The sequence below is a fragment of the Cyberlindnera jadinii genome (assembly GCF_001661405.1).
Source record: "Cyberlindnera jadinii NRRL Y-1542 unplaced genomic scaffold CYBJAscaffold_18, whole genome shotgun sequence".
In the NCBI taxonomy this organism is placed as follows: Eukaryota; Fungi; Ascomycota; class Saccharomycetes; order Phaffomycetales; family Wickerhamomycetaceae; genus Williopsis; species Williopsis jadinii.
Window position 1 is genome coordinate 146,127 of NW_017963669.1, and position 27,352 is coordinate 173,478.

General features: G+C 48.5%; 17 protein-coding genes across 17 annotated transcripts; 10 read left to right on the forward strand and 7 right to left on the reverse strand.

The window, feature by feature from the left end:
- Positions 1 to 31: 31 nt before the first annotated feature.
- On the forward strand, positions 32 to 1,944 carry CYBJADRAFT_169538 (S10 family peptidase). Its single transcript, XM_020215828.1, has one exon. The coding sequence runs from the start codon at positions 273 to 275 to the stop codon at positions 1,872 to 1,874; it is 1,602 nt and encodes a 533-aa protein (XP_020068358.1). The 5' UTR covers positions 32 to 272; the 3' UTR covers positions 1,875 to 1,944.
- Positions 1,945 to 2,079: 135 nt separating this feature from the next.
- On the forward strand, positions 2,080 to 2,891 carry SPP381 (U4/U6-U5 snRNP complex subunit SPP381). Its single transcript, XM_020215829.1, has one exon. It carries the CDS (start codon positions 2,097 to 2,099, stop codon positions 2,883 to 2,885), a length of 789 nt encoding a protein of 262 aa, XP_020068359.1. The 5' UTR covers positions 2,080 to 2,096; the 3' UTR covers positions 2,886 to 2,891.
- A 269-nt stretch (positions 2,892 to 3,160) lies between these two features.
- On the forward strand, positions 3,161 to 3,580 carry SRB7 (Srb7p; the record flags this gene model as incomplete). Its single annotated transcript, XM_020216676.1, has 1 exon — positions 3,161 to 3,580. The coding sequence occupies one exon, from the start codon at positions 3,161 to 3,163 to the stop codon at positions 3,578 to 3,580; it is 420 nt and encodes a 139-aa protein (XP_020068360.1).
- Positions 3,581 to 3,691: 111 nt separating this feature from the next.
- Positions 3,692 to 5,779, reverse strand: CYBJADRAFT_164511 (uncharacterized protein; the record flags this gene model as incomplete). The annotated part of the gene is made up of 1 exon (XM_020213858.1): positions 3,692 to 5,779. One exon carries the CDS (start codon positions 5,777 to 5,779, stop codon positions 3,692 to 3,694), a length of 2,088 nt encoding a protein of 695 aa, XP_020068361.1.
- A 207-nt stretch (positions 5,780 to 5,986) lies between these two features.
- Positions 5,987 to 7,330, reverse strand: PFU1 (Pfu1p; the record flags this gene model as incomplete). The annotated part of the gene is made up of 2 exons (XM_020213447.1): positions 5,987 to 6,037; positions 6,058 to 7,330. The coding sequence occupies one exon, from the start codon at positions 7,328 to 7,330 to the stop codon at positions 6,137 to 6,139; it is 1,194 nt and encodes a 397-aa protein (XP_020068362.1). The 3' UTR covers positions 5,987 to 6,037; positions 6,058 to 6,136.
- A 403-nt stretch (positions 7,331 to 7,733) lies between these two features.
- Positions 7,734 to 10,203, forward strand: CDC9 (DNA ligase (ATP) CDC9). Its single transcript, XM_020215830.1, has one exon. The coding sequence runs from the start codon at positions 8,037 to 8,039 to the stop codon at positions 10,140 to 10,142; it is 2,106 nt and encodes a 701-aa protein (XP_020068363.1). The 5' UTR covers positions 7,734 to 8,036; the 3' UTR covers positions 10,143 to 10,203.
- Positions 10,204 to 10,426: 223 nt separating this feature from the next.
- CYBJADRAFT_169543 (uncharacterized protein) lies at positions 10,427 to 11,826 on the forward strand. The gene has a single exon (XM_020215831.1). It carries the CDS (start codon positions 10,480 to 10,482, stop codon positions 11,359 to 11,361), a length of 882 nt encoding a protein of 293 aa, XP_020068364.1. The 5' UTR covers positions 10,427 to 10,479; the 3' UTR covers positions 11,362 to 11,826.
- Positions 11,450 to 13,385, reverse strand: CYBJADRAFT_36661 (uncharacterized protein). The gene has a single exon (XM_020217678.1). It carries the CDS (start codon positions 13,330 to 13,332, stop codon positions 11,539 to 11,541), a length of 1,794 nt encoding a protein of 597 aa, XP_020068365.1. The 5' UTR covers positions 13,333 to 13,385; the 3' UTR covers positions 11,450 to 11,538.
- Positions 13,386 to 13,663: 278 nt separating this feature from the next.
- CYBJADRAFT_195261 (40S ribosomal protein eS27) lies at positions 13,664 to 14,358 on the forward strand (the record flags this gene model as incomplete). The annotated part of the gene is made up of 2 exons (XM_020217547.1): positions 13,664 to 13,908; positions 14,126 to 14,358. Exons 1-2 carry the CDS (start codon positions 13,887 to 13,889, stop codon positions 14,356 to 14,358), a joined length of 255 nt encoding a protein of 84 aa, XP_020068366.1. The 5' UTR covers positions 13,664 to 13,886.
- A 1,478-nt stretch (positions 14,359 to 15,836) lies between these two features.
- CYBJADRAFT_36671 (uncharacterized protein) lies at positions 15,837 to 16,726 on the forward strand. Its single transcript, XM_020217679.1, has one exon. The coding sequence runs from the start codon at positions 15,935 to 15,937 to the stop codon at positions 16,418 to 16,420; it is 486 nt and encodes a 161-aa protein (XP_020068367.1). The 5' UTR covers positions 15,837 to 15,934; the 3' UTR covers positions 16,421 to 16,726.
- On the reverse strand, positions 16,564 to 16,950 carry POP4 (RNase P/RNase MRP complex subunit; the record flags this gene model as incomplete). The annotated part of the gene is made up of 1 exon (XM_020212084.1): positions 16,564 to 16,950. A coding segment is annotated over one exon (387 nt), but the record flags the coding sequence as incomplete, so codon positions are not given.
- Positions 16,951 to 17,712: 762 nt separating this feature from the next.
- On the forward strand, positions 17,713 to 18,756 carry AIM22 (putative lipoate--protein ligase; the record flags this gene model as incomplete). Its single annotated transcript, XM_020216942.1, has 1 exon — positions 17,713 to 18,756. One exon carries the CDS (start codon positions 17,713 to 17,715, stop codon positions 18,754 to 18,756), a length of 1,044 nt encoding a protein of 347 aa, XP_020068369.1.
- On the reverse strand, positions 18,513 to 20,452 carry ARG2 (acetyl-CoA:L-glutamate N-acetyltransferase). Its single transcript, XM_020215832.1, has one exon. The coding sequence runs from the start codon at positions 20,402 to 20,404 to the stop codon at positions 18,860 to 18,862; it is 1,545 nt and encodes a 514-aa protein (XP_020068370.1). The 5' UTR covers positions 20,405 to 20,452; the 3' UTR covers positions 18,513 to 18,859.
- A 213-nt stretch (positions 20,453 to 20,665) lies between these two features.
- Positions 20,666 to 21,574, forward strand: PSF2 (DNA replication protein PSF2). Its single transcript, XM_020215833.1, has one exon. It carries the CDS (start codon positions 20,791 to 20,793, stop codon positions 21,307 to 21,309), a length of 519 nt encoding a protein of 172 aa, XP_020068371.1. The 5' UTR covers positions 20,666 to 20,790; the 3' UTR covers positions 21,310 to 21,574.
- Positions 21,575 to 21,881: 307 nt separating this feature from the next.
- On the reverse strand, positions 21,882 to 22,735 carry NCE102 (Nce102p). The gene has a single exon (XM_020215834.1). It carries the CDS (start codon positions 22,546 to 22,548, stop codon positions 22,042 to 22,044), a length of 507 nt encoding a protein of 168 aa, XP_020068372.1. The 5' UTR covers positions 22,549 to 22,735; the 3' UTR covers positions 21,882 to 22,041.
- Positions 22,736 to 24,621: 1,886 nt separating this feature from the next.
- On the forward strand, positions 24,622 to 26,202 carry NCA2 (Nca2p; the record flags this gene model as incomplete). Its single annotated transcript, XM_020216943.1, has 2 exons — positions 24,622 to 24,847; positions 24,911 to 26,202. 2 exons carry the CDS (start codon positions 24,622 to 24,624, stop codon positions 26,200 to 26,202), a joined length of 1,518 nt encoding a protein of 505 aa, XP_020068373.1.
- Positions 26,203 to 26,292: 90 nt separating this feature from the next.
- Positions 26,293 to 27,346, reverse strand: PIN3 (Pin3p; the record flags this gene model as incomplete). Its single annotated transcript, XM_020217548.1, has 1 exon — positions 26,293 to 27,346. The coding sequence occupies exon 1, from the start codon at positions 27,091 to 27,093 to the stop codon at positions 26,293 to 26,295; it is 801 nt and encodes a 266-aa protein (XP_020068374.1). The 5' UTR covers positions 27,094 to 27,346.
- Positions 27,347 to 27,352: the final 6 nt, after the last annotated feature.

A 27,352-nucleotide genomic window follows, 5' to 3' on the forward strand; every position in this document is an offset into this window, starting at 1 on the left:
CATTACAGCGTCTCCAATTGCGGAATCTCGGTGCCTATGCCTCGTACACCGGCTTTCCTTCCCAAAGGGGAAACCGTGCGGGCTCTGCGCGGGGGGAGGGAGGCAGCGTTGCCCCGGCAACAGAGACACTCGTACCTGGAGGCAATACATAGAGGAAAGAGATGGGTTTGATACTCTTTCCCCCTATCGACAACAGCTTTCCCCTGCTTGCCAACCTCTCTTCATAGCACAAGATACTAGAAAGAGGTGATAGAACGCAAAGAAACAAGGAAATGAAGCTCAAGACTCTGCTGCTTGGCCAATTGGCCTATGGTGCCTCGCTCAACTCACAGAGTCCCCTTGGTGATGTTACAGGGCTGTTGAGCCATGCCGGTGCTTCGCTGTCCTCGTTACGCTCGTCCGTGGGTGGTGAGACCCCTGCGCTGCTCAAGGCGTGGACCGAGCTGTTGAAATCGCACTCCATTGGCGAGATGAAAGGCCATGTTGATGATTTCTACGAGGGCAAGTTCTGGAGCTCTCCAAGGAACTTACACCAGGAGAGGGTCTTTAGCAAGGCCTCTGAAGCAGACGAAAGGTACGACGTATTGACCTTGGACAAATACTCAGGCTACGCCCTGCGTACGTCCAAGAAGGATCCGTACTCGCTGGGGATAGACACCGTGAAACAGTACTCTGGGTACCTGGACCAGGGCGATAACCATTTCTTCTACTACTTCTTCGAGTCCAGAAACGACCCGGCAAACGACCCGGTGATTCTCTGGCTCAACGGAGGACCAGGCTGCTCCTCCATGACGGGCCTCTTCTTCGAGCTGGGCCCTTCCTCCATTGGCGAGGACCTGAAACCTGTGTACAACCCGTACTCATGGAATTCCAATGCCAGTGTTATCTTCCTGGAACAGCCAATTGGTGTTGGCTACTCATACGGCGAGGAAGAGGTCACCAATTCCTACGCTGCTGCAAAGGACGTCTTCGTGTTCCTAGAGCTATTCTTCCAAAAGTTCCCTAAGTTCGCCTCGAATGACTTCCACGTTGCTGGCGAGTCCTACGCAGGACACTATATCCCTGCAATTGCCTCTGAGATCATTAACCATGCCGATCGCTCGTTTGAGTTGACCTCTGTGCTGATTGGCAACGGTATCACGGACTCCTTGGTCCAGAATGACTACTACGAGCCAATGGCATGTGGTAAAGGTGGCTATAAGCCCGTATTGGAGAAGGAACAGTGTGAGGGCATGCAAACCACAGCAAAGAGATGCTCTCAACTGACTAAGGCCTGCTACAAGGCACAGAGTGCCTTTGCATGTGTCCCTGCGATGCTCTACTGTAACAGGCTGCTGGAGCCATATGTCAATACCGGGCTGAACGTGTACGACATTAGAGGTCCATGTGACGGTGGTGAGTCTCTCTGCTACAAGGGTCTTGATTACGTCGAGCAGTACTTGAACCTGCCTTCTGTTCAGGAGGCCTTGGGCTCTGAAGTGGAGAAGTACGTGGGATGCAGTGACACCGTCGGCTCGAGATTCGTGCTGACCGGCGATGAGGCCAAGCCGTTCCAAGGCTACATCACCGAGCTCCTGGAGAGTGGATACCCTGTGCTGATCTACGCCGGTGATAAGGACTTCATCTGTAACTGGCTCGGCAACCATGGCTGGACCGATGACCTGGAATGGCTGTTTGCTCCAACGTACAGAGAGCTACAGCTACAGCCATGGATCAACTCTGCTGGTGAGCACAGTGGAGAGGTGAAGAGCTTTGGAGGACTGACATTCCTCAGGGTGTTTGATGCTGGCCATATGGTTCCATACGACCAGCCTTTCAACGCCTTGGACATGGTTAATGCTTGGATCTCTGGTAACCAAACCTTTGGTTATTAGATCAGCACTATCAATTGGCCATACACGCCAGATCTATACGACAAATACATCACTCATCGACCGGTTGTAGCGTGTATATATAGCGCATCGCTATGTAGAGAGCGTGGAGAGACTATGCTTAGTCAGCATAAAAAGGCCTACGCACAAAGTTTGGTGGGACTAGGCTGTTGATGGAAGAGGAGCTGGGAGGAAGAAGGTGAGTCAGTCAGCCAATTGAAGGGGATGAAGAGACATTTTAGTGGTAAGCCAGTAGCTGGAGATCATAGCAGCTCGGAATCGAGCGACAGTGAGGAGGAGGAAGAAGAACAGCAACAACAACTACGGGGGCATGTTGTCGAAGAGACCAATGTTGAGCCCTTGGGTGATGAGATGAGTGGTGGTAGAAGTAAGGTCAGCGAGGAAACCACCGGGGAGGTGCCAGAAGAAGAGGATGGAAGTGATAGTTCTGATGGTGAAGATGAGACAGCAAGCGATAGTGCTAGCGATAGCGACGATTCCAGCGACAGCGATAGCTCAAGCAGTCCACGATTACTGAAGCCGGTTTTCCTATCAAAGAAGCAACGGCTCCAGACAAGGACACGCACTGACAAGCCCACTGCGAAAGAGATCACGCTCAAGTCGATCCAAGTTCAGAGACAACAGGAGCAAGAGTATCTGCGTAAGCTGGAATTGGACTCGTCCAACTACGGAGGATTAGACGATACCGACGGGCTCGACCCTGAGGCCGAGAAGGCCGCCTGGGAAGCGAGACAGCTGGCACGAGAGACTCGTGACATCGAACGGGAAGAAGAAGAGATGAAGCAGCTGGAGGAGATGGAGAACAGGAAGCTGCTCACGGAGGAAGAACGGGAACTGGAGGCCAGATTGGATGCTGAGAGGAAACAGACATCCAATGTTAAGGCCAAGGGAGCATTTTATAGGGACGAATCGATACTGAGCAGGAAGATGGAGGGTGAGGTTGAGAAGTACGACAAGTCTCTACTGCCACAGAGGTATAAACCCAAGAAATGAGCTCTATAGTACGTATAGATCATCGTGAAATCTTGGATTGTACCAATGGTGCCCAGTCTCTGTAGTCCAATTATGTACTAGTCCGTGAGGACCGGCCTAGTCCCCGTAGTCCCCTAGTCCCTCCGAAGCGCTAGTCCCAAGCCGGCACGGGTCTGAAATTCTAATCATAAACCCCCAAGCCGGAAAACATCAACAACAAATCACCTGTAAAAGGTGCTTCAAACAGCCCAAACACACACAGAAGGCCATTCAGAGAAGCAGAAATCGACTGAGATATGGCTGACAGACTCACACAACTCCAGATCTGCCTCGATCAGCTGGTGGAGCAGTTCTGCGCGACACTACACTACGTGGACACCCACCATGAGTTCATTCCAGCTGAAGGTGAAGAGGCGATGACGGACCCACAGGCGACGGTGGCGACGAAAGAGGAGTTCAAGGACACCATCGACGAGCTGTCGACGGACCTGATACTGAAGACACGCCAGATCTTCGCGCTCATCGACAGCTTACCGGGTGCCGGGGTCAGCCAACAGGAACAGATCAAGAAGGTTGTTGATCTACAGAAAGAGCTGGAGTCAGTGGAGGAGGAGAAGTTGCAAGCCGTGAGGCAAAAGGACGAGCTCCTGGCATGGTGTAACGATCTCGTGACGAGCTTCTCGAAGGAGCTGATAGAATCTAAGAAAATGGCGTAGATATACACGCGTGGAACGTTGTCGTAGTATCTTGAGTTGATTATAATGGTATATATATATACTGAATCATGTGCATTTTGTTCACCAGGGACCTGTAAACAAGTATGCTGTTCATGTATGCTTTAGTGTAGTTCCATAGACCACACTCATAACCTTCAGGAACATGTAATACATCGACACCAGCGTGATGATCATCAGCGCAGTACCAAAGTTCCTGTTCTTGTCCAATGAGTACTGGAGAGTGACGCCGATCAGCAGGACACCAAAGTACAGAGCAGGCGCATAGTCTGTCAGGTGGTAGTTGCCCTCAAAGTACACGTATGGCAGGAAGTGGAAGGCCCAACCAGCAACAAAGCCCAAGGCATTGGCCCTGTAGTTCAAGAGAGATCTTGTGCAGTCCCCACGGACTACACTGATCAGTGATATAGCCAGCGCAACCAGGATGAGCACAAGAGACAAGTAGAAGGTGACTGGGTTTCCAAGAGCAAGCACGGTTATGTCGCTAGTGCTGACCAAAGCGGCTCCAGTCAACAACATTGGCCATTTCTTTGCAACCCCCAGGAAGTCGTTAGGCACTTCGATTCTCTGGATCAAGCGGACAGCAATTCTGGTCAAGACGAGGAATTTACCAAAGATGGAGAGTGGACGGTGCTCCAGCTTCTCATCCAGCTCATTCAAGATGCTCGTGTTGAAGTCAGCTGGGTATTTGACACTTTCAACGATGAATTTGGCACGCTCAGCGTTTGGAGATTCAATACAGAGCACCTCTTGCTGGTTATAACCCCAGCTTGGAAGCTTCAAGTCGTGGCTCAGTATGGTGCACGACTTCTTAGGGTTGACGATGGTGAACTCGGTGTCTACCGCCGTGAGGTACTGGCCATTCGCCTGGTCCCACTTCAGCTTGAGAGTCTCGGTCTCGTTGCCTTGGTAAGTCGAGTTCCCAAAGCAACTCACCTCTCTGTTGTAGTCCTGCTCAGACACTGGAGGCTTCAGCTTTGGATCAACCCTGAGCATGGCACCGGTAGCTGCGTGTCTCAGGAACACGGAGGCATCACGCTTGACCCTCGGGTCATTGGCAGGCGGCTGGCGGAACGGAACCACGATCCACTCGTTGTTGAACTCCTGGTAGTCGTACACGGTGACCTGCTGGTTCTTGGAGCCGGTTCTCAGGTTGTACTTATGCGAATGGAGGTAGCCGCCGAGGGATTCCTTGTGTCTTATTGTCACCCTGGAGCCGTAAGTGACGTACTTTGGGATGTCTGAGATGCCATTGCCAATAAGGTCTCTTTGGTAGTGTGACGGCAAGAGCGCAGCGTCTCTGTTGAACTGGGTAAGAAGCTCGATATGGACGACAAAGGTCAAGAAGTAAACCACTGCTGGCACCACGAGGAACGCCAAAGCCCTGGAGGTGACGTGCTTCGTCACCTTGCAGTTTGAGACCTCAACATCACCGAGGATGAGCCATACTTTCAGCAGGGCAAGCGCCAGGACGTAGGCGATGGTGGCAAAGCCAATCCACTTTGTCGAGGCAGAAAGACCCATGGCCAACCCCGTCAGAATCAAGTTCTTGAACCACAGTCTGGAGAAAGGCTCAGAGTTGGTGAGTCTCTTAGCAGAGAGCACGGTCAACGACAGTCCCAGCAGAAAGAGCGTGTCAGGTATAATCAATCTTGAGTCCAATATGAACAGGTTCTCCATGGCGAGGAGGAGACACGTGACGAGAGCCACCACTGGCTTCACCGTGCAAGATCTCAGGGTGAGGTAGGCCACCGCCACATGGACAGTGGAGAAGAGCACCGTGACGGCTCTCAAGGCGACGAATGGGAACGAAGTCACTGCGTGGACGGCGACAGTAGCGTCTGGCACCTCATCATCACCACGGTACCCCAGGATGTATGCGATGAAGGTGTAGATGAGGTCCGCCAATGGCGGCGCAACGCCGTTGAAGTACACACCATGGATGTAGCTGTTGATGTGCTTCAGCGTGGTGACCTCCTCGTACACGACCAAGGAAGGATCACTGATCGAATACAGCTTAAGACCCATGGAGATGGCACTTGCAATGAAGATAAATAAGTAGTCATTCTGCACCAATTCCGTCTCCTTAACGGACTTCTCATCGATCTCAGTGGTGATGTATGGTCTCTTTGGACCTTTCTTGATCACCTGGACGGGTTCGTCACCGGCCAACTTCGCCATTGTGTGCGTGCAGGTGGGTGTATCGCTGAGTTGTTGGTGGGTATTAAGTGTTTTGTATGTGTTGTGATTTGTCTTTGTTGACGTGTTCTCAAACTTTGTCGGTGGGCTTGTCTCGCGGGACACGAGACACGGGACATGCTACGGAGTTAATTTGTCCCGTTCGGGCGTTACGGGGATTATCGGGGATGGACAAATGTATACGGCGAGGGAGGAGCATTCGTAACGGTCGTTAAAATAGAATAAAGAGATTAAAAACACATTGGAGGGTGAAAACAAACATTGGAGGGTGAAGACACACGTCATAAGGTAAAAAGCACACAACGATTGGCCGGATGGATGCTCCTGAAAAGAAGTAAATCAAGTGTAGTTTACGTACAAGCCACCACCGTTATCATCCAAGAGAGCAGCAAGATCAACAACGTCGTCGTTCTGTTCATCCCAGCCCAGTTTCGAGGTCACTCGCACGTTCTTCAAGCATGGCAGACGATCCTCCATGAGCGCAATGGTCAGGTCATCCGGGTGGATCTTGGAGCTCTGTCCCAGTCCACCGCTGGACTCGATCCATAGGGTCTTCAGAGGACGCTCCCGACCACTCAGCTTCGGCAACAGATCCTCCGAGAAGAGGAACTTGGAACAATAGTCGACAAACACTTGTAGGAAGATCAGGTTGGGACAGTAAGTGAAGAGGAAATCCAAAGAGTTGTCCTTCAACCCTGGCATTGGATATTGAACAGAAAGATGGGTCAGGTTCTCACCATATTTCAACAGCATCTTATACATGGCAAACTCAGTAATCAGGGGACAGTGTGCAAACTCCAGACGTGTTATCGTGGAGGGGAATATGGAGTCTGAAAGAAACTTTTCAGAGATACCACCACTGAGTCTCAAATGCCAAAGATTCGGAGGCCAATACGACTCATCACACTCCTCATTACAGGAGATGGATGATCTTGGAAACGATAATCTCGTGAGCCTTTTCAAGTTCTGGATCGCGTGGAACAGTTCACTTAGATTGACCGTCTCAGAGACGAGTCCCAAGTCCAGCACCTTGATGTTCTTACAGCCTCTCAAGCTGATGAGAGGCGCATATCCAAAACTTGTCTGAGGAGCAATGAACACCTCCAAGTTCTCAGAGCACCGTCTCAACACCTTTGAGACGTACGAGTTCTTGCCACTTTGGATGATCATCGACAGGTCCAACGTTTTCACGAGCTGTCCGACTTTGTTCTTCGGTTTGGAGATCGACTCAACAAACATATGGAAGTTATGCGAATCAAGCTTTGGCTTGTTGTATATGAGCGGTAGATACAGCCAGTAGAAGGTCTTGTTCACCAGCAGATACTTTGGATCAAGCTCGTCAACGTATTTCAGTACCAGTTCCAAGATTTCCACGGGCAAGCGTGGAATCGTGGCATTCTCACTCTTGAAGTCCACCGGTATTATATTCAGCACCTCCCCAGGCTTCAGCGCACTCCGTAACAGCGCCCACGACAGCACATCCACCTTACTGAACTGGGACCTTGGCCACAGCGTCCCGCTATCACGCACCATCACACTTGCCTCTTCTGCTTCCTCGTCCTCGTCTTCGTCCTCATCGCCAGCGCCATCGGCTCCTTCGCCTGATGACCGCTGCTCTGTCCTGATCAGACCTCCAGGCCCGTACCTTCTGTAGGGGGCCTTGGTCTTCTTAGGTCTTCTCTTATTGGCCATAGCTTCCTCACCACGTTGCTCAACGGTGAATACGATGAGAGTGTGTTGGAGGAAGGAGAAGTAAACAATGTGATTGTTTGCAGAGGGAAAAGAAATGAGGGAAAAATCCACGCATTTGTTTGGTAGAGAGGTGGAAAGCACGGGCTTTCCGAGATAGGAAGTCTACCGAAACAGGGAATGTTCCTAATCGGGATATTTCCACTTCGCCATCCTATAGCCTCTTCAATGAAGACCCTTCAAAGCCGCCAATTGGGCCAAATTTGAGCCTGAAACCGTGCTATGGCAGTGTCCACCGGTGCTGAGGCCACCAGGGCCCTGTCATCGCCAAAGTGCCACTCGTTTTATCCGTCCGTGACGCGTAAACTTGGGCATCATCACCGACGCGAAACTTTTCACGCGTACCGGTTGCCCTCGCCTTGAAGAAACTCGGAGCAACAGCCATATTACCGTGGTGTGTATGTGGAGGAGACTCGTCACGTTTCCACTAGTACACAGCAGCCCTCTCATTGTCGTCAACAACTACCGAATTGGACTGAAATCGACCGTCATGGCTGGCAACAGAGACATCTTTGCTATGCTCTCGAAGAAGAGGTCATTGGAGCCTACTCCTCCAAGGAGCGACGAGGTTCCACGCGCTGAGAAGAAGCTGAAGCCTGATGAGACCGTGGTGGAACCACACGGAGATCACTCGCCACCGGAAGAGGACCTTGCGTACGACTCTGAGACTGAGAAGAAGGACTTTGAGGATGCCAGGGAAATCCTCAAGCTGGAACAGCACAAGGCTCCGAAGAAGATGGAAACAAAGATGGCTGCTGCGAAGCCCATCCCGTACGCTGCGCTGGTCGAGGTGTTTGAGCAGATCGAGTCGACGTCCAAGAGACTGGAGATCATCCAATTGACCTCTGATTTCTTCCTAAGCGTGCTGGAGACCAACCAGGATGATTTGATCCCGATCACCTATCTCTTCATCAACAGGCTGGGCCCTGATTACGAGGGACTGGAGCTGGGATTGGGGGAAACCATCCTGATCAAGACGATAGCAGAAAGCACTGGGAAATCCACCCAACAGGTGAAGCTGAAGTACAAGGAAACCGGTGATTTGGGAACCATTGCGCTGCAGGCAAGAAACGTCCAGCCAACGATGTTCAAGCCCAAACCGTTGACCGTGAACGTTGTGTTTGCCAATTTGAAGGAGATTGCCCTGGCATCCGGTAACAAGTCCCAGGAGAAGAAGATCAACATCATAAAGAGAATGCTGACTGCGTCTCAAGGGTTGGAGGCCAAGTTCCTCATCAGAACATTGGAGTCCAAGTTGAGAATTGGGCTGGCAGAGAAGACGGTGCTGATATCTCTGGCAAAGGCCCTGGTTACGCATGAGACCAGGCTCAAAGGCAAGTCCTCCAAGAGCTTGACACCAGAGTTGTTTGTGAAGGCAGAGGAAAGGATCAGAGATGCCTTTTGTCAGATCCCCAACTATGAGATCTTGATCAAGACTGCGCTGGAGTACGGTGTCCTGAATCTGGACAAGCACTGCAGCCTGAAGCCTGGTATTCCATTGAAGCCGATGTTAGCCAAACCTACCAAGTCCATTGGTGAAATCCTCGACAGATTCACCGGCGAGGAGTTCACCTGTGAATACAAATATGACGGTGAAAGGGCTCAGGTCCACCTGCTGGACAACGGACAGGTGAAAGTGTACTCCAGAAACTCTGAGGACATGTCCCAGAGATATCCGGACATCGTTGACAGTGTCAAGGGCTTTCTCAAGACAGATCAACACACCAAATCGTTGATCCTGGACTGCGAAGCAGTCGCATGGAGCAGAGAGGACAACAAGATCTTACCCTTCCAAGTGTTGAGCACCAGAAAGCGCAAGGATGTCAACGCAGATGACATCAAAGTGCAAGTGTGCCTGTTTGCGTTCGACATTCTATGCTACAACGATGAGCCATTGATCCAGAAGCCCTTGAGACAGAGACGTGAGGTGCTGTACAAGGTCACAACGCCTGTTGCTGGCAAATTCCAGTACGCAACCAGCAAGACCACTTCAAACGTCGAGGAGCTGCAACAGTTCCTGGATGAGTCCGTCAAGGCTTCATGTGAAGGGCTAATGGTGAAGACTCTGGACACAGACCCTTACAGACCGAGCCAACGGTCCAATTCCTGGCTGAAGCTGAAGAAGGATTACCTCGCTGGTGTTGGCGATTCGCTCGACCTCGTCGTCGTTGGTGCCTACTACGGCAAGGGTAAGAGAACAGGAACGTACGGTGGGTTCCTGCTGGCGTCTTATAACCAGGATAACGGCGAATATGAGACGTGTTGTAAGATTGGAACAGGGTTCTCGGACGACATGTTGAAACAGCTCTACGAGAAGCTCTCCAAGACCGAGACCGAAACACCGGATGCCTCTTACATCTACGACACTGGTGCTGAGCCAGACGTGTGGTTCGAGCCCACCACGCTGTTTGAAGTGCTAACGGCTGATCTATCGCTCAGTCCCGTGTATAAGGCCGGGGCAGACGTGTTTGGCCGTGGTGTTTCACTGAGATTCCCAAGGTTCTTGAGAATAAGAGATGACAAGTCAATTGAAGATGCCACGTCCAGTGAGCAGGTTGTGGAGTTCTACGAAAGACAGAGTGCTGTTCAGAATTGATGATTTTAGTTGGTTCATAGCCGTTGGGCTGAAGCTCTTTGCAGTTGATTCTCTGCTGGGGTGGTCTGCGTAGCCCGCGTAGCCTGTCTGTCCTGCGTAGCCTGTCTGTCCTGCGTAGCCTGCGTAGCCTGTCTGTCCTGCGTAGCCTGTCTGTCCTGCGTAGCCTGTCTGTCCTGCGTAGCCTGTCTGTCCTGCCTGGCCTGCCTAGCCTGCGTACGTTCGCGAAGTGTTGATAATTCCCCTGGAGCACAAGAGACACTTCACAACAAACCACCCCTAAATACGATTGATCACTAGAGAACTACACAGAGACCAACTCGCTGTTATTCGTGGAGAGATGTCCAAGGATCAGACAGTGGTGGCTACAAACACGTCAACAAGCAGGGCCTCAGATGGAGCAGTGGAGGAGCCTCTGAACGATGAACACGAGTACTACAGGCTGCTCGAACAGTATGCCAGATCGTTGGATTCACATCATGCGCTACAGATGGAGTTCAACTCCATCGTGACACAGCAGAGACAACTGAGTAGCAAGATCGATAACATCCTCGACGTGTTAGGGCTGCTGACGAGGCTACTGGGCTCAAAGCAGCCGGACGAGGCTACGAGCTCATCTTCTTCGAACAAGACACAACAGAATGGCAAGGTGAGCCCGGCCGTGGACTCTAAGAACAGAGAGAGACTACAGAAGCTGGTGAAGCAGAGACCTGAGCTGAAGCAGGCGATTGAAAATGTCCTTAGTGGCGAAAAGAACGAGTCAGTTGAGAATGTCAAAGAGATGAGGGCATTGCTGCTGTGTGCACCTCTAGACGGTGTCGATTGGCTACAACGGGTGTCTACGCAGATATCTAAGGACCTGAAGAAGTACAAGAATACGGCGTCCGAGGGTGGGGAAGCTGAGGAAGGGGAGGCTGATGGTGACGCTGATGTGGAGGAAGTTGAAGAGACCGAGGAGGTGCTGGAGGATGAAGATCACGATGTCGAGGTGAAAGAGGAGGTCAAAGAAGAAGATGATGATGAGGAAGTTGATGAAGAAGTTGATGAAGAAGTTGATGAAGAAGTTGACGACGAAGTTGAAGAAGAAGAAGAAAATGTAGAGGAGAATGAAGAAGACGAAGAAGAAGACAATGAAGAGGACGAAGAAGAAGATAATGAAGAAGAAGAGGAAGAAGAAGACCACGACCAGAGAAGTCCAAAGAAGAGGAAACTAGCTACGTAAGCCATACAACTTTCATCCAGTTAAAAGCAAAATAAAATCCAAACCATAGTTCATGGTGAAAAAAAAAATGTCGTCAAAGAGGTAAATCATATCGTTAGCCATCATTAGTAAACCTCCATTAATAGCAAATGACAATACAATCAGCTGTCATTATCACCATCCTAGCACTTAAAACCATCAAACCAAGCCATTATACCGTCTTGCCTTCGATACGCCATTGATAACCTTTGAAGTCTGCATCGAAGAGAACTCTTTTGAGCCGGATGAAGTTGTTGACTTGGAGCTTGTTATCTGAACTAAGACCTCTAGTATCATTAGCGCAACGAGATACACCATTCTCAATAATCTTGTTGGAATGTAAGCAATCATCGACCAGGTAAGTCTTTGCAAGAACAATGGCATATCAATAAAGAACCACAGGACTTGCTGTACCATGGCCTTATTGCCACTGCCGTTCAAATCAGTCAATTTGTTCAAGTTACTCTCATGTAGATCATCAAGGTGTTCAGCATCATTATCATCAACACTGCCTTCTTCCTTAGGGCTCAGTGTAGAAGCCAAATATTGAACCCAAGAGGATTTAAATCCTGGTATTCCATTCTTCAACGATTTGGCGTATTCTTCAACTGGGTATTTCAGTGTACCAGATGAGCTGTTCAGGCCTTGAGGAATATAAGTTGGTCTCTTTGTTAGAACAATACCATGAAGAGAAGAGGAATGGCCTGGTCTCTTGGATTCAATAGCATCTGACTGCTCCACTAGGGCCCTTGTACTATTCGTGTCAATCTGTTTAGTACCAACCACCTCCTCCTTCAGCCTGAAGATGACACTGTCCAAATCAGCATATTTGTTGTTCAATTTATAATTGATCTCGTTGATCTCCCGTTCGAGTATCTTGAAGTGTTTCATTGATAAGAACGTACCTTCGTTATCCAAAGTGACCTTGTTTCTTGAATAGATCATCTGGATCTTACTTGACACCTCGCTCAATTGGTACTCCAATCTGCTAATCCTTTGGCTTAACTCTTCATCACGTTTATTAGCCTTGATCTCTTGCATCTCGCCAGAGTTCTGATCCTGATGTTGTGCCGTTGAATGACGCCTAATTGTTGCTAACTTGAACCATTTCTCTGTTCTCTGCTCGATAGACGCTGTTGATCTCTGGATATGCTCAGATATCTGGATTATAACTCTGAGAATACCGCAGCTGACAAATATCACAACGTTCAAGTCCGACAGTACGACCCTTGACGTTGCACCAGAGGCACCCATCACGATGATCTTATCACGGGCAAAGACAAGGATCCACCAGCAGATGAACGGCGTTATAACACAGCACACCAGTGAGGCACCTTGTTGCCAGTTCAACTGTCTTAGACTGTTGTCAGCAGTTGCCTGCCACTCTTCTCCACCGTGGGCCTCCTCCTGATGAGGATCAGTGGCATTGGAGTACTGGGAGTCCAAGTACGACTCCAATTTCGCCTTCAGCCCATTGATCTGCAAGTACCACTTCCACGGCCAGTCCAATAGAAACTTCACCATCCAGCATAACGTCAGTATCGAGAACATATCAACCACAATGGCCGAAGGGTTACTCTGCTCATTGCCGAGTTGGAAGGACCCGACTTTTATTGTCCGCGGGAAGAATAGCGATAGGATCGAGGGAACCAGTATGATCAAGATCGGCAAATACTTCACAGCGTACCGGTAGTGTAACTGCGCAGAGGACGTGAAGATCTTCAACGTCCTATCGATCCCAGCACCAAAGGCATCATCATTGCACAGCGGCGACGCATTAGGCCCAGCTGTTGATGCGAAGTCACAACCAGCGTCAACTTCAGCTAACGAACAGTCCATTGGCGTATGGTAGTAGTCCGAGGTATCGAACGTTTCCTCTGTCGACTGGCCCATCGTGCTCTCCCAGCGTTGCGCCTTTGCCAATCCAATGTTGATGAGCGAGGTTTGTGTCATTTTTCGATGTTGATGTTGATAGTGCAGATTTCGCCATAACAAAGCAGAATCCGGGGCAACAGGCCAAAGCGAGGGTCTCAGCCGTTTCTGTGGTGATTAGGGCTACAGTGTAGTGATAACTCACGTGGTGTGATAGTGAGGGAAGGAATAACACCTGGTGTACACCTCTACACCCCGTCTGGAAAATGTGACTGCGTTCCATTTTCGGAAATATTCGCGCTCTTTTTTCATCCCGTTTTTTCTGGTTGCGTGCGTGTGCCGTCGCTCGGTTGCAGGTGGCGTTTACAAAAAATTTTCATGCACAAGGCTTTCCTTCACTCAAAGAGGAATCTGTACACCATCCAAGGAAGTTAATAGACGTTTGATACAAAATGGTACGTTAATGGCAAGACAAATCGAATGGGATAGCTGGATAGACCGCGCCGAGATGAACACAGTGATACCGATTATGTGGAGGTCCGACACCGCTGAAGATGGGATAGATGAAGTGTGAAGGGATGAAGTTGCCACAGTTTTGCAAAACCAACTTCCAACACCGATGAAGGATCAAGACTATGTCCAATCGCTTAGTTATAAGTAAGCAAGAGCCATTCTACCAAGTGAAGTGTTCTATCTGGGAGTTTACGAAAAATATGCTGTTGGAACAGGGGGAAGTTATTGCAAAAATTTTCCTTCCTCTCCTGTGCTAGTTGTTTAGCGGTCTTGTGCTGCGAGTCTACCTGCTATCCCGGGGCTATATGCCTTTACAAAGGACTCGACATACTAACAAAGTGTTTCTAGGTTTTAGTTCAAGATTTGTTGCACCCATCTGCTGCCACCGAGGCCAAACAACACAAGCTCAAGACCTTGGTTCAAGGTCCAAGATCTTACTTCATGGATGTCAAGTGTCCAGGTTGTTTGAACATCACCACCGTCTTCTCCCACGCGCAAACTGCTGTCACTTGTGACTCTTGTGCCACTGTCTTGACCACCCCAACTGGTGGTAAGGCCAAGTTGACCGAGGGTTCTTCCTTTAGAAGAAAATAAATTGATCCAAAGGGCATAAAGAAAGAAGAGAAAAATGACAAAATTAATGATGAGTGGGGTGTGTTGATGGAGAAGAGACAATTTTAATCATTGAAAGGGGTCTGTGTGTGTGTGTTACGACTACATGTATTTTTAGTTAAGATGCTATAGGGAAATTTATAGCTGGAGTTCAATCAGTACAAGAAAAAAAATTGGTAAAACTTTCAATCAAGAGAGTGTAGAAGGAATGTATTGTTATCGATTTGCCATAGGTGACTCAATTGGAAAAGGATTGGATAAGAATGGTATACAATGGTGGGTGTTGGAGTTGAGATTTGATTACGTAATGATCTATGTAGTGAGGGAAACCTGTGGTGATGGGAATTTCTCATAAAACCTTTAGAATTGGGACGTTTGGGGGAGAATTCATAGTGAAGGAAAGTATACTTCATCTTATTATGAACAGGACTTGGCAATTGAGAGTCACACCGTTGTGGCACCATCAGGATTGACGTTGGCGGTATCAGAAATGGACTTTTTGAGGAAGGTCCAGCTAATCGACGACGCCTACAAGCTTAGCAGAGTATGTACATCTCCTACATGTGTGTCTGTATTGATTGGTCTCATTTAGAGACATCATTAGGTTCTTGTCAGACAATATAATACGATTGCATACTGTTATAGATTTGATGGTCTTTGTGAATTGTATTCAGATCAAGTTAAGAGACATCATGAATCAGTGCATGGTGAGTTTCCCACTGTCGGAGGCCCTGCAGTGACGTGTTGACATGGTGGAGGCTCGTATAGATACTGAGCATCAACGATACGTCATATTCAGAGCCAGCAGAGGGTACTTGTCACCATGAGAATGATCTTCTCCAAGGAGATGTTCTGCACTCATTGAAGTGATGCATATGCCTCGCATATATGTCTATGTGCTTCAGGCGAATGGGTCCTCTTCCAGGATGTGTCAAGTTCCACCGTAGTAAAGCTGATCAAGACAACAGACCAAGAAAGCCGCAACACCTGGAATGATCCACACTAGATCCAACATCGCGTGTCTCATCATACAACGACCCAGATCACATCACGTCACCACACTGCATCCGAGAGTCCACTAAACAAGTCACAGCGCACAAAATATGAACCTGCAATACACCAGCACATGGCACGCCTCCTCCATATCCAACCATCACACTCCTTCAGCATCCAACTCTGAACGAAGCACACCAATGCGATGCCAGCTCCCATCTCCAGCCTTCCATCTCCCATCTCCCACCTCCCATATCAAAACACCCGCACACCCTCCAGCATGACGTCATAGATAAGCGCCACCAGACCCCACGTTCCATCCGCCGGGTAATCTCAACCCGCCCGCCTTCCTTACGTAATCGCCCCATTGTTTATCTCGCCCGCGCGGGATCTCCCCTTTGTTTACGTTTTGATAAGGGAAAACCCGTGTCAAAACTCCCCTTTGGCTTCTTTGTACAACAACCTACAACCACAAACAGCTGGGTAAACAAGCGTCAACAAGCGCAAATAAGCCCATCAAACACAGCTAAACCACCCACAAACCGCTCACAAACCGCTCACAACGATGATGTTCCCCTTCTCCCTCTTCCAGCTCAAGCAGGCCGAGCACAAGCCAGCCGACGCCGCCAGCAAGGAGACGTTGACACCGGAAAGCCGCGTCATTGCCTTGTCCAAGGTCGATCACGACGGGTTCATCGACGTTGACTTGAAGCAGTTGAGCTATGCCGAGGTTGCGGCGTTGAAGCTGGGCGAGGGGCTCAAGCCGGCGTCGAGGGCGAAGACGAGGGCGAAGACGAGCACAGCGCAGAGAGAGGATGGCGGTGTCCGCGGTGAGCGCTCAGGGGAGCAGGTTATCGAGGCGAGCGAGTTGGGCAAGGACATCTCGGACGTGCAAATGGCGGAAGCCATTGCACGCGACGCGATGATGAGATCCGCCGCCATGTACGACGCTGACGATGACGAGGCACAGCTCTTGGACCTGGAGGAGTTCAAAAGGGTCTCAAAGAAGAAGGCCAAGAAGCTCAACAAGAGGGGCAAAGGTTCTAAATGACGGTGCCTGAGCTCCGCTGGCACCTCTGTCCCACCGCTGACCATGGCCATCTGTTCGTATTCTATACTCCATAAACGTAATAAACCTCCTTGTATTCTTGTTCAGCCCCCGGAGGAGAACACGCACAGTAGTGCTCACATGTCGAGATCAACAACGCTCTTGGCCTTGAACTTGCGTCCAGCTCGATCAGAGCTTCGGTACTGGAACCGTGTGCCTATGATGGTGAACTCCATGCACTCGTTGGAGCCATCGGGCTCTAACACGTTGTACAACGGCACGATGAAGTTGAACATTGTTCCCTTCTTCTCCAGCATTTTGAGCCCGTTATCCGGCTTGACAACGATGAAGAAGTTCTTCGAGTCCCACACCACTATGCCACACGAGTCCACAAGCTGTTTGTTCTTGCTCTTGAGCACGTTGAGGAAGCACCCGTTGAAGTCTGCGCTAGACAGCTTGGACAGCACTGGTTGAGATGAAGCTCCCTTCAATTGCTCAACCTGTAGCAGGTCCTGGATATACTGCGTCCACAGCAGGTTCAACTGGAGGAAATCATCATACTTTGGGATCTGCGAGTACTCCTTGAACCTGGTGATGCTCGCTTCATCGATGGCATGTCCCTCACGCTTCAACTTGGACACCTTGTACTTGAGCATACGCTCAGCGTACATCGAACGTCTCAGAAAGCTCTTGAACACAAACTTGGTCTGGTCATTACGCTTGTTCAGCTGATGTGCCGTCTTCTTCGACATTATCTGGGCCACCAGGCTCCTCGTCTTTGCCTTCTTCTTCGTCTTCTTCACTCCAGTGGTTGGTCTCAAGGAGAGCATCGGCTTGTCGTTAACAGCATACCTCTGCGTGAGCAGCTCAACGACCCTGTGTGTGTCGTGAGACCGTGAGAGCAGCTGGGCCTCCAAAGGGTACTTTCTATCCATCGTGTGCTGCTTTCACTGCGCTATCTTCATCACCATTGGTGGTTGAGCAAGGTGAAGGAGCACCGCAACCACCAGGAAAATTTTTCACTACGAGACACACAACCCACGGTGCGCAGGGGGGGGGGGAGGAAGAACACAGGGAATATGCTTAGACGGGGCGTGAGCCATGGTGTTCCGGTGCTCTTCAAGAGGTTCCAATCAGGTAAGCCGTCTGTGCCGTTTGACTTAGACCTTGGAAGTGGGAAAGATGACGAGTATTCAGAGATCAACAACTTTTACTCTGACATGTTTACAGGGTCATCGCGCGAGAGTCTTGATGGTGAGCCTGTGGAGGATGATATTGCACAGATCAACGCTGAAATGGACGAGCTGTATGGAATCAAGAGCAACGGTGAAGCAGTGGCCAGGGACCTACTCGGGCACGTTGCTTCGAACGAGCCCAAAGTTGTGATATCGACGATGACGAACCCCTTCAGGAACCTGGCATTGGAGGAATTTGTATTCGCAAATACCCCAAGAACACCACAGTTCAACGCCCAGAGGCTCGTGTTGTATACAAACTCACCGTGTGTTGTTGTGGGCAAGAATCAGAACCCCTGGAAGGAGGTGAACCTGCCGTTGATACACTCTTTGAGCATCCCAATGTTGAGGAGAAGAAGTGGTGGGGGGACAGTGGTGCACGATCTCCACAACGTCAATTATAGCTATATGACCACCAGGGAATCGTTTGACAGGAAGTTCTTCGGTGGTGTGATAGTGTCACAGCTACAGTCCATCGGAGTCGCTCTGAAACAGAACGAAAGAGGTGATATCATCACAATGGAGGGGTTGAAAGTGAGTGGCAGTGCGTATAAGATATCCAAGGGGTTGAGCTATCATCACGGAACGATGCTCTTGAGCTCGAAGCTGGACATCTTGAAGAAGCTGCTTGACACCACGAAGAGAGACCGAGACGTAACCATACGGTGTAACGGTGTTGATAGTGTTCCGGCCCCTGTCACGAACGTTGGCATCGACAACGATGTGTTTGTAGAACAGGTCGTCACAGGCTTTAAACAGCTCTTTAACCAGGAAGTTGACGTTATCACTGTTGGAGACGAGTCTCCACTGCAGCCAGATATCTTGAGGATATCTGAAGAACTACAAGAATGGGATTGGAAATACGGCAATTCACCAAAATTCGAATACGACATACGACACCCTGATTTTGAGGTGACGTTTAATGTGGAAAAGGGCTATCTTCAACACTTCACTGTTAAAGGCGATGCTTCTCAATTCAACCTCTTATCGATGGCACTAGATAACGGTGAACGCTTGCAGTTCAGAGGCGATGTCATTGCGGGCTACATCGTCGACGATACGACATCTCAATACATTGGTGAGCGTATAGATGGCACCGATTGATCATGCATAATGGTGTTCTGTGTGTATCGTAACTGCCTTCTCATAGATGATATAGTAATAAATATATATATAGTATGTGCTTGTAGTGAGCCCGTATCGTTCCTCACTTTTCCCATGAAGGTTGGATTCTCATGCCAATATCGATATAGTCCCTTATATCGTCCAACGTGGTCTTTGGATTAGTCCAGAATACCCTGAATTCACTGTTCTTCAAGTCGAATGAACCCTTGGATCTTTGAAAGTACCAACCATTCACAGGGTTGATCTTCTTTGATCTCCACAACAGCTTGTCCTTGTAATCGTGTAGTAGGATGTTAAATATCATGTCAGCACCTCCCAGCGAGCCTTGGGCATGTCTCGAGATGGCGAACTTATCCAGGTAGGGAATAGTTTTACCGGAAGGTGCCATTTCATTGGTTATGATGGCTATGCCGTCGTAATCACCAACAATGATGATTTGGTTCAAGATGGGCACAATTCTCGCCAGGTAGTGATCCAAGTCCAAGCTTCTCTTGAAAGAGTCGTCAATCAAAGCCTTGAACTTCACCATGTCTATCGAGTCAAAGGACGTGTGCTGTTCCACGTTCAGGCCCTTCTTAATGATGCTTGTTCTAGCCACTTTGCTCGAAAGAGATTGCTTGTTTTGGTACTTTGTAGTTGGCAACGACGACGAAACGATAGATCTGTCAGTTAGGATGTTATATATGACTGGATTCATTTCCACGGTTTCATTGGCAACCTCCAAAGTTGTGATTATCCCTGTCAGGTCCTTGTATGGGATACTTGACATGATCTCGTGCATGGAAACGATGTTGGAGCGATGAATGCCACGTTCGTACAGCGAAAGGTGTCCTATTTGTAGCTCTGATTGGATCCGATCAAACTCTTGCTCCAAGTTGATAAAGACATGGCTGTTATTTGAGCGTTCTATACTTGGAATGCCACCTAGCTTATCTATGAAGATCAGCTTCTCCACGGTGATTTCATTGGGCTTGTGAAGTTGTGGTACAAGATTGCTCAAAAAGTCCTGAGAGCCGATAATCCACTGCTGAGCCCTGCCAGATTCATATCCGTAGGGAAACATCACAGGGATGGTATCATTCTCCACGCACTCGTGTATTGGCTTAGACGATTCCAGCTTTATCTTGTCATCAGGGCCTATGGTCATGAGACATCTCAGCGGAGTAAGCTTCAAAGGCTTGAAGCACGAGTTCAAGTAGTTGAACTGGGTGAACATGTAGTTATCGACCTTGTTGAAGTCCAACTCTCTCGACAAGTAGTCGCAGTCGATCAACACCATTGGATAACATCCCAGCTTCTTCATATAGTTCAAAGTATTGGTGAAGTTTGACAGCTGTTTCCTATCGTATTCAAACAGGTTGCCTCTCAATTTGATCACCGACACTCTCTTTATCGTGTCCACTTCATTTGGACCATTACGACAGTTGAAAGTCGAGTACTTGTTCAGGTAAAATCTCGTCTCTCTTCTCGTCGTCGTCAAGTTGAGGATACTGAGTATTAATTCCTTGTTCTCATCTGATTCTCTCTTCAGGGCGTTCGCAGTCACAGGCTTGTGCGAAAGTAACCTCGATGAACGGATACACCGAGTTGCCACAGCACATCTCCTGGTAATTGACCGCAGAAACATCCCAATTGAGGTTGTATTGGCTCTTCACCGAGGAGTATTATATTGAACTGTGGAGAAAGCGATGACTCAAATTACGTTTTTTTTCTTCTTTGTTTTGTTTGTGGCTCGTATATATAGCGCACGTGTTTCACCGTATGCCTCTCACGTGATCATGTGATTACGTAATTTCTCGATCTGGGACTCCCAATGGGGAAATCGTGTTTTACGCGCGTTTTCCCTATAACACGTTCACAACTCTCCCATTGGAAGAGCTCTATGACACTGTGAAGCACCTCCGTTCCCAGTCACAAATGTCACTCCCCAGCTGCTTGAAGACAACCTTTTCACCCCAGGAGATTCAGTTTCTCACTGAGAACGAGCCGATAACGATACTCCCCCGTTACACGATGAATGGGATCGAGCTCATCACCGATAACATCCCGAGTATAAGGGCGATGCAACGTCTGTCAGTGCCACTGTGGTTTGCGCTAATCCTGAAGAGGCAGAACAAGTGTTCCCTTGTTCCACCGGACTGGCTAAACCTGAAATCCTTACAGGATTTCTACCAATATGAAGTCAATGAATTGACCTCATTTGCGAAGCTGCCTAATAACTGGCTGGAACAGAGCAAGTTGATATTCGAATACGCGAGTGATGACATCAACGATGAAGTCTACAAGTTGAAATCCTTGGTTCAGGATCTCAAGGAGATACGAATGATCAAGGTGCAAAAGGGTCTCCAACTTATAAATGAGTCCCATCTGCAACTGGATAACCTTTCTCTCTTGGAGATCAACGAGATCCGTCCATTTGTCGTTGAAATCATGGGTAAGCTCACGTCTCTTGACAAGTCAACTTCAACTGGGATGGAGCAAGACGAAATGCAGTATGGAGACAACGACGGTGACATCGAGGATGACCTCTGATTCTAATCCGACAGTGCAACCCCGGTGTGAAGGACATGAACCCAAACAACAAAGTCTAACATTGGCACTTGTCATCATACACTATTCGCGTTGCAACGGCAATAAATACCCAATTCCCACTAAAAGTCCCAACACCTGGTCAAAGGCATAAGGGCATCAGCAGCAACGCAAACAGCTAAAAGGGTACACTATTAGAATGATACAAACACTTCATTACACGAATGTATATCTTTTTGCTATAACCTTCATTAAACAATTAATTAACCACATAGAAACAATACAAACAACATATTCACCTCCAAAAGTGCTGTCTTTGCAAGTCTTTTGAAAAAAAAAATAAAGGAAAGTCCGCCCGTTTTATCCACCGGTTCTGCGAGGGTTTCCTTTTGCGAGAGAGAAAAAAATAACAATAAAAAAATAAAGCCTTGGGGACTAAAAGTCTCATCCTCTAGTCTCCTCGCTTTGGATTAACACCAATCATTTTCACCCCATTGGGTATAAAAAACAGCTTCATATCAACAATTATGAATGTAAATGTGTATCAAACAAATAAACAAGCAAACAGACAGCGGTCACAGTGGAGCATATAAAAAAGTGGTGGTGGTGGTGGTATAATAATGTATACAGGTGTGAATATGTGCGTATGTGTAGTGGCAGTGGGAATAGTGGCGGTAGTAAAGGACGGTAATGTCACATGATTCTCACGACATGACGTTATAACCCAGCCAGGACTCAAGCGGTGGAGATGGTTGGAACACCAGCGGACTTTCTAGGTCTTCTGGAGCCGAAGGCACCACCGTTCAACAAGGAGAAGATGGAGATGGCACCGGAACCAATGAAGGTGAAGAAGGAGAAGTACAGGAAGGCGGTGGAAGCCTGTGCCTTTCTGCAACGGTCCTTGGAGCCCTGGGTGATACTGTTGCTGTCCAAGTAGGACTGGTTAGAACAAGAGTGGGTTCTTGTGCCAACAGCCAGTGCAGTGGCAGCGGAGAAGGTGAAGACGAAGTTCAAGAAGTCCAAGGCCACGAGGATCACCGGCCATGCGAGGAACTCGACAAAGTTGGCAAGCAACCCGTAGAATGATGAGAACACCAAACCAAAGACTGAGGCAAACAGGGCAAAGTTGACCCTGGAATTAGAGTGGTCTTGACCATGGATAAGCGAACCCGTCAGACCAAGGACGATGGTCAGGAACATAAAGTTTAATACTCTGAGAATTGAGTCTGCAATTGGAAGCATTGTTGCAAATTCGAATGTGAGTGCTGATTAGAATTGAATGGTATAATCACAAACAAAGATAAACCAAGTAGGAAGGAGCAAGAGGGAAAGTGCTATAGGGACAAAATTCGGGGGGTGTGGTCCATTTATAAAACTTTTCGGGCTTTTTCTAGGGGATGACGGCAAAAGGAAAACTATAGAACAAAAGGGAAAGGGGATAACAAGAGCCCACAGTTTTGTTTTGTTTTTGCACTTGTTCGGGCGGGAAACCGCTGCAAACAGAGGGAGAGCGAGGGAAAAAGCGAAAAAAACGGAAAACAAAGTTTGACCACTACATGGAGTTGCTGCATAATTACAGACAGCAAGCAATCGATCACTGTGGACAATTAGAGCAGGGCAGAGGTCACAGGATGTGAGGAATTAAGTGCTGTGCATGGTGGGCCATCGCTGTTTGCGTTCTTTTTCCTTGGTGACGAGGAATGCTTGTGCGAGTGAGAGGATTACAATGCGGTGAGTCCAAGGGCTTAAACTTCAGGTGGGTGGGCGTGTGTGTCTGTCCATGGTGGCATTCGTTTTGGTGACGAGCGGCTTTACAAGCCTTTTCCATCCCAAGACCCAACTTTACGACTAAGTTTCAGGCCGGTCCCTCAAACAGTGGATGGCATTCACCGTAGCAACCAGCAGGCCCATGCCCTTTTTTCGCTCACCTGCCTCTGCAAATGCCTGTTTTATGTCCCAATGCGGACATGTGTTTACAAAACAGGGAATGCTGGATTACCGCATTCGGAAGTAACGTTCGTCTTCCGTGTGTGTGCAGCTCTCCTGGGTGTGGGCCAGACCGATGCGGCTCTTTGTTTGAAACTCTTTTATTTTCAGTCCTTCCTCAGTGTCACTGGATTACGTAAGTTGGGTGCAGGGGGGGGGGGGACTAGTCCACATGTTGATGTGCTATGCAATACATTTTCTATACAGCACAATCATACAACTTTTAGACCATCAGCTCCTCCCTCCCAGGAAAGTTGGCCCATAAATTAAGACATCTGATTTACCGATTTAACCTTTGAGTGGTAAAAGCCATTCGATGTTGGATTAGAATGTTGGATTAGAATTTCTTTGGGCATGTACAATTCCAATCTATGGATGTACAAATGACCCGACGTAGACTCCAAATCCTTACATGGATTATTCCGCTTCACTTACATATCTGATTAATCATGCAAAGCTATAGAGGTCGAAATCTCTTGAGAGGTCCCCCCACCCCACCCTTCACGAACAACTAATCCCTGTTCTACCAATTTTTGGTACACGACACACGCACACACGGATGGCACAAACGGGAATGACAAAGTTGTTCGTGGTCTCCTGAAAATTCTGTGCTTACTCCGCTTAGTCCTAGTCGCAGTGATCACCCAACATGGCAATCACAAAGTTGTCCGTGGTCACCTGAAACTTATGTGCTTACTCAACTTGGTCCTAGCCGCAATGACCGTGATCCTTGAAAAAACCGGAGGCGGCATTGGCCTTAACTTCCTTCAACGCACAAAAGCCGGGTTTGGATCGCCTCCCTCGCATCTTTTTTCCCGCTTTTGTCGTCTTTGATTACTAAGTGATTATGTGAGCACATCCGGACATCTCTCGTGGCTTGCCTGGGCCATCGCCAAGAGGCCTGGAACTTTTCACTTTCATTGCTATCGATCCCTTCAAGTGTTGAACTCTTGCAAGCAGTTTGCTTTAACGTCTAAGATGGCTGAACCCGTTGTTAGTTACTCCCTGCTCAACAACTTCTGCTCTCTGGAGAAATGCTCTTCACAGCTCCTGGATCAATTGACCCAGTGGAACTTGAACAACAACACTGGTATTATCCAGTTAACGTCTGTTACTCCACCTGAGAAGAATGGTGAGAAGTTGCCGACTGAGCAATCATGGACTGATTGGGATAAGGCAGATCTAGAGGCTCTTGAGAAGTTGTCATCAACAGTGGTGAGGCTGGTCAAAATCGGATCCAAGGGCTGTACGTTAGCGGAGTTGAAACAACTGCTGACACCAATAAGAGGAGTGCCAAAGTCTCAACAGCTGAACGACAATCTGTACAGAATGAGCGTGCAGTACGCCATCGTGCTGCTCTACCAGATAACACTGAACAAGCTGCTCAAATCAACAATCCCCTTGAACAATGAACTGTTCTACTGGGAACTGACATCATCGACATCTTGGAGAACTGCACTGTATGCCTTGCAGACTTTCCCGAGTAGATTGACGAGACTATTTAGCACAGTTGTCGAGGACTTGCGACCAAGAGCTACAAGCACCATGGAGTGGCGTCAGTGGGTTCACGAGGTGACCAAGTCTGTCTACTCCAACCTTGTTATCAACAATGTTCGAGGATTCACAAAGTTTGTTGGGTTATCAACTGCTACACCGGGATCGTTATCCAAAATGGGGATCAGTTATACAAAGATTATATTGGGCTCTCCATTCATGTCCATATTGCATGAATTACACTGTCAAGTACAGGATACCCAACAAGTACACAGGGAAAATGCCATTGAATTGGGGAAACTTCTGAAGAGTTTACCAAAAGATGTAACCTTGCTGGACGATGAGGGCTGTGTTGAAACAATCAACAAGTTTAACGAGGTTCTGGGCTTTTTGCAAGGAGATGGCACCGACCCAGTTGAAACACTGCTACAGACATTGGAACAGCTGCCACAGCTGTTCGACTCATGGAGGTTGAAACTATCGCATGTCCAGAGACCTTCCCTACTGACGAGATACTGGCCAACCATCTTGTTATCCTTGTTATATGGACCTTCAACAATCATCTCAATCGTCTCAAACCGTGATGCCATTGTTGAGTTCTTCACGCATTCCGTATGGGGTACAATCACTGGCTTCTATAGCAACTGGATCCTAAAGCCCACTATGAACATATTGCAGACGATTAGACACGATGACAACTCTGAAATCAGCATCATGTCACAGAGGTCGCTCTCTTCCGACCTGGATTCGCTGAAAAGAATGGTTATCGAATACACCGTGGAAAACTCGTCTGAGTATAAGAACTTGTCCAATGAAGAACTCTCGAATCTGACGGAGCACTTGGATAAGATGGTTTCCACGGGAGATCTGACACCATTGATGAAGAACTATGAAAGCGACATCAAGCATCCGTTGAAGAGTACAATTAGTGGCACATTACCTAGAGCACTGCTGATCCAATTGCAGAAGACCAAGGTTGACGGTGCAGTGGCCATGAGTGGTATAGACAAGCTGCTGAAATCTCAAGAACTGGTCTTTGGAATTGTTGCAGCATCACCTAGTCTGCTGGTCTTGGTGTACACCTTTGATGCGTTGAAGAGCTACATCAAACGTGGTTATGTAATGAGAAACGTTGCTCAGAAGAAAGTACAAATCTCCAGAGTGTTGAACAACGTTGAAAGGCTGTTGATCCAATTGCAAGAACTAGATCAACAGAGTGAGCTATTGGACGAGATTAACGGCTCCTTGGTGCTGGAACTGGTGTCCCTGAGGCAACTGGGGATGTTGTTGGTTCCAAGCTATAAGCAGAAGGAATGGATACGTGATATCAATGACCTCATTGATACAGACAAGCTGAAAACCAGGTTATACACCGTCACAAGGATATATCACGTATACGGAACCTTCTTCCAGTGATGTTACAACTACACATACATCTTTATCATAATCACATATACCCAAAATAGCTGTAAACCAGAAGAATAGAAAAGCTGTAGTATAGACAGCTTAGAAGATTGAATGGACAATCTCTGAGCCAATAGTAGCACCTGCACCAAAGATCGCAGCGTTACCCAGCTTAGAGCCAAACTTCTTCATATGTCCACTTGCCCCTGTGGACTGCTGTTGCTGTTGTCCTTGTACAACAACTTGTTGTGGCTGTTGTGGGGCCATCTGTTGCTGATACGGTTGTACCTGGTTATAGTACTGTTGCTGAGGAGCAAATTGGTTGTATGGCTGTGGCTGTGCGTATTGTGTATTGTATGGCTGTGGCTGGTTGAACTGCTGTTGGTTGTATTGTGACTGTTGTGACTGTTCGTACGAAGGCGCAGGAGGTGCTCTCGACCCAGCCTCCACTTTCTTGACATAATTCGAAGGGAACATACCTTCACGGCCATTCACAGCACCTTTCCACCAGTCCGCAGACGTGTGCTCCAGCACCCTCACTTTATCACCAACGTGAAGTTGCAAATCCTCCGGCTGTTGTGGGCTGTAATCATACATCGCCTCGACAATCTCCACGTCACCACCAGTTGAAGCCTTCTTCAACGGCTCCTCCTGTGGAAGCGGAGGCTTCTCACCGCTAACACCACTTGGATTCGTCGCCGTGGTTGTCACGCTACTCATCGTGGTGACTTCAATCAGCTCCGGCTCTTCAAACGTTATAGGGCTGGCACCAGCCTTATAACGGTCAGGGAGCTTGGAAACCACTTTATCATAGAAATCCTGTGAAATGACATCGGAGTCACGCAAGAACTCCAATTCGGTCTTTAAAGTAGATAGTGAACGGTTCACCAGCGCAGCAGACATCCTTTCCTCTCTCTTCAGTTCACCGTGCAAGCTTCAAACAGCAGGTTGTTGACGGTGTTGGAAGGCCAATGTTGAGTAGAAAATTTATAGGGGCCCCCGGCACCTCCCCCCCAAGGAGCCCAAAGGGGAAGGCGCGCAGAGTGCGCGTTCAGGGCGGAGCTTGACTTCCTAAAGCGGAAAGCATAGGACTTATCGCCGCATATAACGGCGCCAATGCTTGGTTGTGTCGTCAACACAGTGCAATTTCCCTGGCGATGGT

Excerpts from the sequence above, each read along its gene's own strand:
- NCE102 (XM_020215834.1), bottom strand. The coding sequence starts at position 22,548 with ATGCTTCCAATTGCAGACTCAATTCTCAGAGTATTAAACTTTATGTTC.
- SPP381 (XM_020215829.1), top strand. The coding sequence starts at position 2,097 with ATGAAGAGACATTTTAGTGGTAAGCCAGTAGCTGGAGATCATAGCAGC.
- PSF2 (XM_020215833.1), top strand. The coding sequence starts at position 20,791 with ATGAATGGGATCGAGCTCATCACCGATAACATCCCGAGTATAAGGGCG.
- ARG2 (XM_020215832.1), bottom strand. The coding sequence starts at position 20,404 with ATGTTTCTGCGGTCAATTACCAGGAGATGTGCTGTGGCAACTCGGTGT.
- CYBJADRAFT_169543 (XM_020215831.1), top strand. The coding sequence starts at position 10,480 with ATGTCCAAGGATCAGACAGTGGTGGCTACAAACACGTCAACAAGCAGG.
- CYBJADRAFT_169538 (XM_020215828.1), top strand. The coding sequence starts at position 273 with ATGAAGCTCAAGACTCTGCTGCTTGGCCAATTGGCCTATGGTGCCTCG.
- CDC9 (XM_020215830.1), top strand. The coding sequence starts at position 8,037 with ATGGCTGGCAACAGAGACATCTTTGCTATGCTCTCGAAGAAGAGGTCA.
- CYBJADRAFT_36671 (XM_020217679.1), top strand. The coding sequence starts at position 15,935 with ATGATGTTCCCCTTCTCCCTCTTCCAGCTCAAGCAGGCCGAGCACAAG.
- CYBJADRAFT_36661 (XM_020217678.1), bottom strand. The coding sequence starts at position 13,332 with ATGACACAAACCTCGCTCATCAACATTGGATTGGCAAAGGCGCAACGC.